General features: G+C 51.9%; 4 protein-coding genes across 4 annotated transcripts; 1 reads left to right on the top strand and 3 right to left on the bottom strand.

The window, feature by feature from the left end:
- Positions 1-120: 120 nt before the first annotated feature.
- CCOS01_12288 (dienelactone hydrolase) lies at positions 121-1,148 on the top strand (the record flags this gene model as incomplete). The annotated part of the gene is made up of 4 exons (XM_060460437.1): positions 121-259; positions 324-423; positions 506-855; positions 946-1,148. The coding sequence occupies 4 exons, from the start codon at positions 121-123 to the stop codon at positions 1,146-1,148; spliced, it is 792 nt and encodes a 263-aa protein (XP_060309380.1).
- A 93-nt stretch (positions 1,149-1,241) lies between these two features.
- CCOS01_12289 (uncharacterized protein) lies at positions 1,242-1,616 on the bottom strand (the record flags this gene model as incomplete). The annotated part of the gene is made up of 1 exon (XM_060460438.1): positions 1,242-1,616. The coding sequence occupies one exon, from the start codon at positions 1,614-1,616 to the stop codon at positions 1,242-1,244; it is 375 nt and encodes a 124-aa protein (XP_060309381.1).
- Positions 1,617-2,446: 830 nt separating this feature from the next.
- On the bottom strand, positions 2,447-4,155 carry CCOS01_12290 (uncharacterized protein; the record flags this gene model as incomplete). Its single annotated transcript, XM_060460439.1, has 3 exons — positions 2,447-2,567; positions 2,707-3,977; positions 4,090-4,155. The coding sequence occupies 3 exons, from the start codon at positions 4,153-4,155 to the stop codon at positions 2,447-2,449; spliced, it is 1,458 nt and encodes a 485-aa protein (XP_060309382.1).
- A 3,395-nt stretch (positions 4,156-7,550) lies between these two features.
- On the bottom strand, positions 7,551-9,354 carry CCOS01_12291 (high-affinity nicotinic acid transporter; the record flags this gene model as incomplete). The annotated part of the gene is made up of 6 exons (XM_060460440.1): positions 7,551-7,716; positions 7,775-7,967; positions 8,036-8,457; positions 8,519-8,731; positions 8,805-9,125; positions 9,203-9,354. 6 exons carry the CDS (start codon positions 9,352-9,354, stop codon positions 7,551-7,553), a joined length of 1,467 nt encoding a protein of 488 aa, XP_060309383.1.
- Positions 9,355-12,323: the final 2,969 nt, after the last annotated feature.

Consider the following 12,323-nt stretch of genomic DNA (forward strand, 5'->3'; position numbering starts at 1 on the left):
ACGGGGAGAAGCTTAAATCTTAAAAAGATGTTGGGCTATCCCGTCCCGTCCCATTTCCTCCATCCGGTCTCCGTCCGCCGTGCTTTGTGATTGACCTACCTCCAGTCCAGAACCTTCAAGATGCTCAGCAAAACTATTGTCGCAGCCCTTCTGGGCTTCGTATCTCTGACCAATGCTGCTAAGAAGTGCCCCGTTGCCGACGTTTCCGCCATTGCCCACACTGGCACTCCAATTGGCGAGGAGGTCAAGTACAATGGGCGTGAGTCTTTTCAATCTCGTCGCGACGTCTATCTGGCGCACGAGCTGACGCGATTTGTATGCAGTGACCCAATATGTCACCAAGCCAAGCACGCGTGGTAATAGGACTGTTGGAGTCCTTTACCTGACCGACGTTTTCGGAATCCAGCTCGCGCAAAACAAGCTGTGAGTACCTTATACCAGCCATAGACCTCGGGCCGCCATATGGCACCGTCGTGCCAATACCGATGTTAACGCAAACGGCCAGCCTGTCCGACAGCTTTGCTCGCGCCGGTTACATCTCCGTCGCGCCGGACCTGTTCAACGGCAGCCCCGCCCCGAACGATATCAACATCCCCGGCTTCAACACGACGGCATTCCTTGCGCAGCACGGACCCAACGTCACTGACCCGATCATCGCCAACTCCATCAAGTACCTGCGCGAGGAACTCGGCGTGAGCAAGGTCGCCGTCACGGGATACTGCTTCGGAGGCCGCTACTCTTTCCGCGTCCTCGCCGAGGGCAAGGGCGCTGATGTCGGCTTCGCCGCGCACCCGAGTCTTCTTACCGATGAGGAGATTACGGCCATCACTGGTCCCGCGAGTGTCGCTGCCGCCGGTACGTTAAAATCCCGGCCCCTCTCCTCCCAGGAGTGCACCTGCAGAAGGGTACCTGGACTGTTCCTTGTTATTGACAATGCCGCTGTAGAAACTGATAACCTCATGTCACCCGCTCGTCGTGCCGAGGTTGAGGCCCTCCTCAGTGAGACTGGCCAGCCCTTCTCCCTCGCTGTGTATGGTGGTACCTCGCATGGGTTCGGCGTTCGCGCCAATATTTCGGACCCCAGACAGAAGTTCGGCAAGGAGGAGGCTTTCTTCCAGGCTGTTCGCTTCTTTGACACCTGGGCTTGATCGAGCCTACAATTCTTGTACATATCCGAAAATTTTGCTGTCCAAATATGATCTCGACTGTACTGATTGCTTTCAACAATTGAAGTCCAACAGTCACCCGCGCTTCGAAGGCTTTGTCAATGTTGTATGGATGGAGAGATGTGTATACGTTTTCGTCTGTTCGTCTGGAATATTCGCGAATCGTACTATGAGGTTAATCGTTCGTCTCATCGTCTGTACCTGTATCAGGAGGTAAAATTGACATGTTAGCGGCGATAATGAGGTTACTTGAGAGAGGGCTAATTCGAATCCGCTCCAGGGAGATACGTCGAGAGCCTTGCCAGGAAACGTTATTGAATGTGAGAGCAAACAGCTCATCAGCAACATGGCCGCCCTCGCTGTAAGCAGCAGGACTCGTAGAATTTTTCTGCCCAAGAAGGTGTATGAATAGGCACGGAAGTTCCGAGAACAACTTGGCAAGTTTGCCATCGTCAAGGTTCATCGGCATGACCGCAGAACCGGAAAAGCTAAGACTTGTTAACTTGGCCAGTCAGAGACGATGCACCTCGCTTTCCATAGTTGTAGTCCCACGCGTTAGACGCGTCTAGACCTCATCCTCATCCGACTATTGCCGTCCGCGGCGTCAGTTAGCATCATCAAGCTTTTTATCCCTTCAGACGTCATGGTCATCATGTGGCTTCTTTTCGAGCGAAAAGCTAGGATCCAATGTCATCGGGGACCCCTAGCTGCAGCCTGCCAACAAATTCTCCGGGGGACAACGGGCTACAAAGGTAGTGACGAGCCTTATGCAGCGCGTCAAGCAGTGTTTAGACCTGGCGGCAGAGTCATAATCAGCCTTACCATTCCCACTTTCCGCTAGGTATTACCCCTAGGTCGGATCACTTAAGCTTCCAGGACGATCGCACATTCGCAACACCCCCACTAGTCGTAGCACCAAACCAGGCGCACCCACCTACCTCGGTTTCGGTTTCGGGGTTTGAGGTACAACCCGTCTGTTCCTGTTTTGATCGTTTCAGATCGCTCACACTCTGACTCTACAGCTCATTTGTGTTCCTAGTAGCTTCTGTACGAAGTAGTTGAATATGCCTTACCTTCAATGCTAATGAGTTCTATCCTAAGTAGGTAGGTCGAACGAGTTCTAGTCGCCAAGACATCTCCGGACCACTGTAGCCCGCAATGCGCTCTGCTGCCGCTCGGCCGAAACCTTTAGGCTTTTGGTGATCGGCTCGTTAGACTTTCGAGCCTAAAAGATGTAGACGAACGGGTAATCGGGTAGACGTTGAACAACGGAACAGCTGTTACTTGGCGGCGGAATCTGGCGACACCGCCGAGTCGTAGAATAGCACTGGATCATCGTACACGGCTCGTAGGACCCGCGGTAGCCCTGACTGTCTGGACTCTGCTCTCAAATCTGCAGAGCTAGTGTGATCTCCGACGAGGCAAATCAGGGCATGAGCGGAATATGGTAGTCTAAATGTTTTGTTCTTTGATTTATTTAGATAACAACTAAAGTTGTATACTCCTATCGCTTATGAATGCCAAAGGCCATTTGACCAACTCTTTCCACTCTGGATCCAAGTCTGATACTATCGCTCGCGCCGAGTTGATGCCCCATCCCTGCATGAACCACGTTGTAGCTTCGGTCGAGCGAACGACGACTGAATAGTAAGCTAGCAGAGTTAGAGCCGCCGGATCGCGGTTCCGCAGCAGCTGCAGATACTCCTCCGTGAGGTTAATGGGCCATGTCAAGGCCACTCGTAGCTCTGGAAACGCCGTTGTCTCGACGGCGTGCATGATCCACCCGAGAAACACGTCAATCTCTTTGCTGACGATGGCTTTGGTCGGTTCGTCGGCGCTGGATGCCTTTAAGCTTATTTGGAGGTTCTCGAGGTGCTGTGTGACTGCCTCTAGCAACGGTGTAGACGCAGGAGTGACCACCTCTGTGAAGAAGTTCCTAAATGGCCCACTCTGGATAGAGGGCTGGAATGACGATAGGATATGACTCATTCCTCTCACTAGTAAGAACACGTCGAGGACGTCGTCGACTGTCGGTGCCTCTTGTGAATGGGGCGCTCCCCTTTGATATGGGAAAGTGGAGTATGCGTTGAGCAGCAGTAATGACGACGCCGCGAACAGAGCGTGGCAGTTTTCTGTCGTGATGTTCATGAGAGACTCTCTCATGCCCGCTATCGCATCGCTTTGATGTTGTGAGGCATGCAAGGCATAAGACTCGCGCTGCTCCGGGTGCAGATAACCCAGATGTAAAGCACCAATGGCGAGGATTTCGTGCATCAGGAACATGTACGTCAGACCAAGCTTCGGTACCTCAAACTGCCAGATGCTGCTCACGTCTGATGACCTGGGCATCGTGAGACTAGTGGCCGTGGAGTAGTGGTGCATCAGCTCGAGATCTGTAATCCACTTGCTCAAATGAACCGGTTCCACGGGCTCGGTTGAGAACTTGACAAAATAAGGAAAGGGGTCAGGGCTCGAGGCGGCGATAGATGACCTCCTATTTCCGATGGATGAGCCCCGGTCGCTGACGAAGTCTGCTGGTAGGTTGAGGGTGGCCTCGAGCAGACTAGGCGGCGTCAATGAGTGGTCTATCGGACTGATTGATGGCGTTTGCGTCTTGCGGCTGCCGCTGGACCCCTTTCGCGATGAGCTCCTTCGCTGGAAACTCGGCACTCTTGAAAGTCCCGCTGCGTTAGAATTGGATGTCGGCTCCCAGCTCATGTTGTCACCGGAGCCTCCGTCCACTGAGCCCTCAAGAAGACTGCACTGGGTGTTGTGCCTGATACAGGCGCCACACGGCTTGTTCTCATCGCACTGGGTTCAGAAGTGTCAGCCGGGCCGCGTTCAATATACATGTTGGTTTGTGAGTGGTAGAGAGGTTGACGAGTGTGCATGTGTATGCGAATGGATGAAAGGTGGTAAGTACTTTTACGCGACGCTGTTTACACCTTGCACAGCCACCGCGAGACTTTTTGTACCCTAGGCGCGGCATCTTGCAGCAAGCAGAATAAGCAACCCTTTCGTTATTCCTTCTTAGACCTGGGCTCTTATCCTAGATTGGCGCAAAGGGACAACACTGCCGTAACTTCCCCAACCTCGCGTCCGATGAAGAGTGGGCAGGCTGGACCCCAGACAGGCGAGCGATGTGCCTTTGGGCTGCCGGAAGAGAACCCTCACGATTTGAGGGGACACCTAGACCTCAAACCCCCTTGCTACAGAAATCCGATGAGAGCGATGAACAGGGGAAGGAGGCGGCAATCTGACGAATCGGTTGAGTACCGGTGACGAGATGTCAGCAAGATGTGGCTCTTCTTCACTTCAAGAGCGGCGCGGTCCGCTAAAGGTACCGTAGACAACGATCGTTTGGCGTGTCGTTGGAGGTCTCGACAAGCAGGTCAAGGAGACCGAAAGCGAATATGTGGGGTTGAGAGGATGGATGGATGGTCGGTTGGTGGATGGTAAATGGTGAATAGGTTGGGACTGAAAGAGGAGAGGCAAGTCGGGGAGATGAGCGCCGGGGCCGGAGATGGTCTGTGGTATTTTCTGCAGCGGAACGGCTGAGGTAATGGCTTCGCGTGTTGACGGTAGCGTGAACAAGTGATGGATGTAGTGTAAGGTAAAGTTAGGTTACTAAGGTGAGTGCGAGTTGTGGTGATGTGATGTATCTATGGTCCAGTCCTGTCTGTCGTCGGGGAGGAAGCTTTTGCTGGCGCGACGAAGCCGTGGTTGAGTTCAAATCCGAATGGGGCCGGTCTTGGACATTCGCCCAAGATCGAAGCGCGGAGCAAGCCACTCGAGTTATATCGTGAAGGGAGACGCGAGCGAAGCAGTGACCAGTGACCTAGACGGGGAAGATGGTTCTTGGGATTCTCGGAGTGACTGGGAGTGAGTCTGCCCCGTCCCGTACTGGGCAGCGCCGGGGCGGGTATTGAAGAAAAGCTGGCTCCAAACTGCGCCTTGCTTACGAGTCAAGCCGAAGCACGGGTGCGTGCGTCAGAAACACAATAACATAGCGGCTCGTACGGATCTGGAATGGCGTGTGCGTGGAGAAAGTGAAACGAACAAGGCCGTATGCTGCCCGTTCCTATTGGAGCCTAGCCCTGTTGTTGACTCTCGAGTGTAGAGATTGAAGGGAGGGGATGGGCAGGATTGTAAAGAAGCAAGAGTGGTGTGTGTCGGTGTGTACGGTTACGTTTCGTCTAAGCTATCATCAGACCGAAGGACTCTTCCTATGTGGTGCCAATGGTGGTGGTGGCTCAGGCTCCGGCTTAGGCTCAGGGGTGCCACGAGAGGGGCAGCACTCTAATAAAGATTCAACACCTCTCTCTAGATCCATGTTCGCTAAATGACGATCCACGTCGGGTTGGGGGCTCCTGATCCTGCCCGTTGGAAGTACTAGTAGGGGACTACCACCAACTAGGAGGTATCTGTAGACATGCACACCTGAATATCACTCATGTGGCCAAGAGCCACGGCATCAAGACGTCAATTCCTCCACCAAGCCTCCATCAAACGTCGACATGCGTTGCGTGGAGTGGCATACCCAAATACATGTATTGGGTGGGCAACGCACCACAGGCAATACGTGTATGGCTAGGATCCTCTACGCCGCTCAACCACTCAACGTCCACGCAGATGAGATAAGTCAGTGTGGCAGCATAGCATTCTGTCACCAAGGTTCCTACCAAGGTTCCTCCCAAAATTATCCTCCCGTCTTGGCCAGTGCCCTCGCCATCACGCCGTGATCCCGGCGACGAGATTTGTGTTAGGCTTCCGGGGTTAACGGACAGGACGGGGCCTTGCTATGCCCCTTTACCTCCATGAACCCTAAGCTCCCGCTAATACTACCCGGTCCCCTGTGTCCATCAATCCAAATCTTTCTTGACGGCTGTCAGCCCGGCAGCAAGGCACACTTGCCATCCCTCCCCTTTCCCCCTCGTAGCTTACCTGTTGCTACGGATAGCCACAACCTTTCCGGGGGCGTTACAGACTACTATCTGTAAGGCTGCATTCCACCTCGCCGAGTTATATCCCAAACGAGGTCCATCGAGGGCATAAAACGGCCCAATGTCCCATTCTACCGGCAAGGACGTGCGCTCAAAGGAAATCAGCTCATCTACCATCGTGGGGCGCTAGGCTAGCTAAGCATTTTTCGTGGCGCGAGCCCACTAGCCACGGGGCCGGAGAGTATCGATGAAACCGAAACCGAGCGAACCCTGAAAAGGTCTTCTAGAAGAACAATGATCTTCTGTGCCCTGGTACCTATCATTCTTCACCTGTATCCATTTGATCGCGCAACCAACATAGCCCCACGGACTCGCGGGTTTTTATCTTACTGAGATCGAAATCTCTACTCCTAGCCATACTCTAAAGTCCTTGCATATTTCCGGCTTTGTAGTCTTGTGGCTTGGCTTCGGAAACTGACGTCTTTGGTCATGTCGTGTTCGTCGCATTCGTCGTGTTCGTTGTCGTATGACGTTCGAGACCGGTCGGTTCTGTCATTCTTAGGCGATGAAGTGGCTGAGCTACCCGGAGATTCTCGTACACCGGGTATGACGGATACAATCTGATTATTGCAAAGGTTCGATATCGTGCTGTCTAACGACCAAACATGTTTGGATCATTCTCAATTCTTCTGCTCGCTCGCTCTCGACTGGTTAGAAGTTTCCAAGTCTCTCATGACAATGTCAGTCAGTTCAAACCACCAACATTCTCGCGGAAACAGTCCCTTGTTCTGAAACCGCCATCCTGGGTTCCATGTTCCTTCAACGTCGTTTAGGCCCCGGATTAAGCGCGATGGAACGATTCGTCCCGCGCAAGGACTCCTCCGGGATCGACGAAGCGTCAAAAGCTTACTTTGATCCCGCCCACCACCCACCGCGGCGCCCAGGTTTCTGAAAGGCCCCTTCGTCGGCCACGTCGCCTGCTGGCGTCTACAATATACTACCGCATCGAATCTCACACAAACATGGGACGTAGCGGCTCTCACTTGTTCGGACCGAAAATGGAGGTGTCAGATGTCATTGCCGAGAACCTGTGTCAATAAGAAGAGCTATAATAGCGACGGTAGCGATTAGATCTTCCCGACTTTAGGGTTGCGATCCGACTGAGTTCGTTACAAAAAGGTTCCAATGACCAGAGCCCGGATCGTGGCCGAGACTTCAGTGGAGCCTACTCTATTTGCCAGTCGCTGAGTGCATAGTCCCTCTACACAGCACCGTTCCTGGCCTATACAAAGGGTCCAAGGGGATCACCGGACGATCTGATTTCGGGGCAAAATACCGTCAGGCAAGGCGTCGAACAACCTGCGTGGATGGATTTGCCCCTCTATTTGATCTCTATAGCCTCAGCCCTTTGAGAGAGAGGCGATTCCCCAGACCACACTTCTCAGATCGTGTATCTAAACCACGGCACATTATCTGCGAGCTCAGCTTCCAGCTCCTTTTGCTCTGCAGTCAACTCCTGCACTCCGGCATCACTAGCAACTTGGTCTCTGCGGGCGTTCTCCCTTCTGCACCATGTGGTCATGAACAACGTCAAGAAGAAGGCCATGCTAGGCAAAGTCAGCACGCGTCATCACTGGCCAACGTATCATTATGGTTCTCTCTTACCTCACAAAGCCAATGAGAATGCTGTGGCCGGTAGTGTAGCGGGGTCCATCCCGGCTAAGGTAGACGTAAGACGCAATGATGCCGCCGCAGTTACCACCCATGACTTGCATCGCAATACCGGTTCCCCGCTTCAAACTTCCGCCGATGTTGCTACTGTTCCAGGCGAGACCAAGTGGGATTTGAGGATAGATGCCTTAGTCATGATAGATTAGCATGTAGGTAGATTTGTGCCCCATCAGGGCGACGGGTGTAGAAGCTTACCGATGGCGGCAAAAATGGTGCCGGCATACTGCGCAGAGGATTTGCTGGTACCGACCAAGAGACCGAAGCCCAGGATTCCCACCAGCTGGAAGCCCATCAGGAAAATACCACGCTGTCTCACGCGATCCGCATACCAACTGGCGGCGATCGTGAAGATACAAGCGAAGCAATACGGCGGCACCGACATCAGTTGAGCGGTGTTGGAGGTATAGCCCATGTTCTTGATAATGGTTGGTAGGAAAAGGGCAATCGAGTAGATGGGGCAGAAGCCCGCCATGCAGATGAGCATGTGGATGTAGATCTTCCAATCCTTGATGGCCTGCCAGACATACTTGATGTTGAACTCGTTAGATAGGTGGCCTGAGTCTACTTGCAGTCGGCGTTGGACTTCTGATCGCTCCTTCTCCGAAAGGAATTGTGCTCTATTAATGATGACTGTCAGCTCATACTCCACATCCATCGTTGTCTGAATTTTCAACGTACGTGGCAGGATAGTCGTAGATTGCCCAGTACGCAGTGAAGGACACCAAGATACTCAGAAGACCCTCGAGGATGAAGATCCATGCCCAGGCCGAGAGGCCGCCTACTCCGTGCATCTCGGCAATTCCTCGCGCAAGGATACCACCGAACGCACCGGCGAGAGTCGCTGCTGAGAAGAAGAGAGCCATTCTGAAGCCACATTCGTGTCGGCAGTACCTATGCAACCATTTGTTAGAGCCTCGTCCACACCAAGGACGTGTTCATCGGAGCATCAGAGGAGAGGCCTCACCATTGCGTGATGTAGTAGTTGACGCCGGGAAACAGGCCACCCTCAAAGATCCCGAGAAATACGCGAGTCGCCATGAGCCCTGAGTAGTCCTTGACGAATCCTTGCCCGATCATCGACGCAGACCAGCAGACCATGATGAATGTCAGCCAGATCGACGGCCGAAGGCGCTTCATCATCATGTTGCTCGGGATCTCGGCCGCGATGTAGAACGGGAAAAGAATGGCAAGGCAGTCATTGTACTGAATGCCCTTCAATTTGAGGTCCTGCTCCAAATGGTCCAACCTAGCATTTCCAATGTTCGTCCTGTCAAGGAAGCAGAGTCTTGATCCAGGTTAGTACCAGTGTCGCATGGCCGGATGCTGTGGTGGCATTGGCGCTATGTCTGTGCGACGACTCACAGGTAGATCAGACTCATGAAGGGAATGATGTGCCAGTCTAGCTTCCTCAAGAGCTTCTTAGTCGCATGTTGGTCGAAGGGCTGCGACTCGCCAACTTCGATTGATTCGGTGCGAGCGTGTTTTTCTGATAATTGGGCGCTGTCGGACTCCATTTTGACAATTGAGTAGCTCGAGAGCAGGACAGAAAACCGAGGAAACCAGATCAGACGAACTTCTGGGGCAGACGACTTGGCTTTGCGGGGGAGGATGCGACTGCCGAACTCAAGCTTTTAACTCCATCTCGAACCCTCACCCAAGATTTAAACCTCCCTGTCAGCACGTCTTATCAAAGCCCTAGTGATATTGCCACCGCCAGCAGGGCAAGCAGCACGCAGGCTGACTGGACCTAGCCCTGGAAGGATTCAAAATTGGAACATGCAGGTAAGACAGGAGGTTGGACACGCAGTCGGGTATCTGGCCAATTGGTCTGGACCAGCAAGCCTGCATGCATCTCGCAAAGGTTAAAGGCCGATGGGAGAAGGATTTCACCTGTGACCGCTACGGGCCGAGTCCCAATGAATCAACACCCGCGAGATCTGTTGCAACCTTCCCCAAAAAGCGATGAGACTGGGGTGACATCGGGGTTCTCGTTTCCTATATCTGGTTACCGTTGGTCTGGTTTTTCTGTCCTGCGACACAAGAGAACGCCCAACGGACAAATCGTCGCTTACCGCCGAGACAAGATAGGCGTGCTCATCACTCTGTCAAAAGGGCCAATTGCTGATGGGCGGATGCACGTCGGAATGCATGGTGATGAATAAGAAATATTTCAGGCAGAGGGACAGGGTCTTGATGCCTCGGCTGGCCGCAGAAGGGAGAGATTCAAGGGACCCTATTAGGCTTCTAATAGGACACGTGGGAAAATGAGCAGTAAGACCACGTATTCCGCAACAAGGTGTTTTAGTCGACGCGCATATCAAGGTACGGAAGGCACCCTGATGCTCATCCGCACACAAATCCGGAAAATGCATCCTTGTCAGCAATACATTGTCTTTGACCTTGTGATACACGAGACTACCTGCATCATTCTACCTTACGGAAAGATGCTAATATCAGATTCATGCTGGCCCTCATAAGATTATGCCAGTCTTTGTTTCGTCTTTCTCAGTCGCTCATTTACGACATGATTCGAATATACGCGCGTGGGTTGTTAGGACTTAGGGAGATTGAGGAAGGCATACATGCATGCTCTCTTCCTCCTCAATATCGAGGTTCCCAGGCGTTGCTCTGATTCCAGTTCACTTCCGAAAGTGATTCGCTGAGGGCAGTCTGAAGAGTATCATCAGCGCCAAAATTCAATAGCAGATGCGAATGCCCTTTCACCCTACAAGACGTGAACTCTTTCCAATACAATCTCGCGACTATAACCACCTGTGACGCGTTCATATCATGACATCCGAACTCAACTATATTGGCGGTGTCAGTGCCTTTTTTAGACAATGAGACATATTTGATGCTAGTGATAACACCGTAAATGCTCCCACAGGTCATAGCTAAGGCAGCTACCATCCATGACACCCTGGTTTACGGTACCCATCTTTCGACGATGGTGTAATCGCAGGACATGGGTCAAGTCACGCAGGTAATGTTATGTTTGATGAATGATAAATACTTTGCGATTTTGGTCTTTACCCAGTTCCTCAAGAGGCTCTTTTGCTTTTGGCCAACATGCCTTGAATTAAGAATACTAAGAGTGATCTGCAATGTCATAGCATAACATATTACAGCAGTCCTTTGCTATCTCGGCGAGCTCATTGAGCAAGTTCGAATTCTATCTTCCTTATGGTTCAAGACTTGACGACAAATGCCTCTTGATAAGGTCTTCAAGCCAAAGAAGTGGGGAGGTTAATGCACATCAGAGCATGGCCGTACTAAGAGTTGGAACTTCTTCATGAACGCTGGCGAGCACGCTGACGAGGCTTGGTCCTTGTGCGTCATCACACCGCTAGAGACGTGATAACTGTATAAATGCTTAGTGCGTAGAGGCAGTCTGACATTCTTTGGAAGGGCAGCTCGCCAGAGTCTGATCCGCCCTAATCCAAAGTGTAAGATCTGATACAATGTATCTAGGTCTGGACTTCGATTACCGAGACATGCATGCTTTATGAAAACCGATCTTTGATATTCTTTCAGAACGACTCGGAAACGGAAATTAGTGTTTTACACTGGTTCAACTGTTGTACTGATTGGAAGCGGGCCTGATGCTAGTTGTACCTGGCTGAGTTTTGTCTGCCTAGCGTCAGATGAAGTTCTTTTAGCCTTCAATGTCTTTCACCAATGACAGAATATGACTGTGTTATCCTCTGTCGTGAGGAAATGCAGCAGCCTTTTTGGGGCTAACATCATGTGCACTGCTGCCGTTTCGATAAGACGGTAGTAAATTATCTGTTCATTCGGCTGGTTCAGGACTCAAGGCGAAGCCTCATTCCGGCTTAGCATCGATGGGGGACCGATCAGTATAGTACACATGCACCTATGTTGAGATACAGCTCTCCCACGGAACAACCGGTGAGACTGGAAAGGTCTGATTGTGTTCATCGAGATTGATACGACTAAGAGACACTTCCAGCCCCAACGGAGTCCATTCGAAATTTACCAACATGCACTTAATGCGTCTTTTCTTCACTTGATTCAAGAAAGACGACACTCTCTCATATACATAGTCATCTGATCACTTCTGGGCCGTCCACTTACTTATCTACGAATGTCTCGTGACTAGTTGGTTGAGCTAGTGAATTAGATCCTCAACAACATTCGGACTGATACAGAACATATCTACCGACATTGGCGCAAGGAATCTGTGAATTTATGAGCAAATGGCGCAATCGGTGAATTGCTACTGATTCAAAGCACCTCAACATCGTGGTTCCACTGCTAAGCTCGCACGAATCATCTTCATTGTCCAGGTAAATGAGAACCTGTTCCACGTGCAGAAAAGACGCAGTCGTGAGGAGTCTCGGGACTTAATGACTCGAAACCCGCCTGGAAACCCGCCTCCGAACCCGCCTCCAGGACGCTCGATTCACCGCCTGGTCTGATACTGAGGACCTGGATGCTTCCCGCCGGCGGGAGAGGTCCATAG

The sequence above is a fragment of the Colletotrichum costaricense genome, assembly GCF_030867565.1.
Source record: "Colletotrichum costaricense strain IMI 309622 chromosome Unknown Scaffold_14.1, whole genome shotgun sequence".
Classification (NCBI taxonomy): domain Eukaryota; kingdom Fungi; phylum Ascomycota; class Sordariomycetes; order Glomerellales; family Glomerellaceae; genus Colletotrichum; species Colletotrichum costaricense.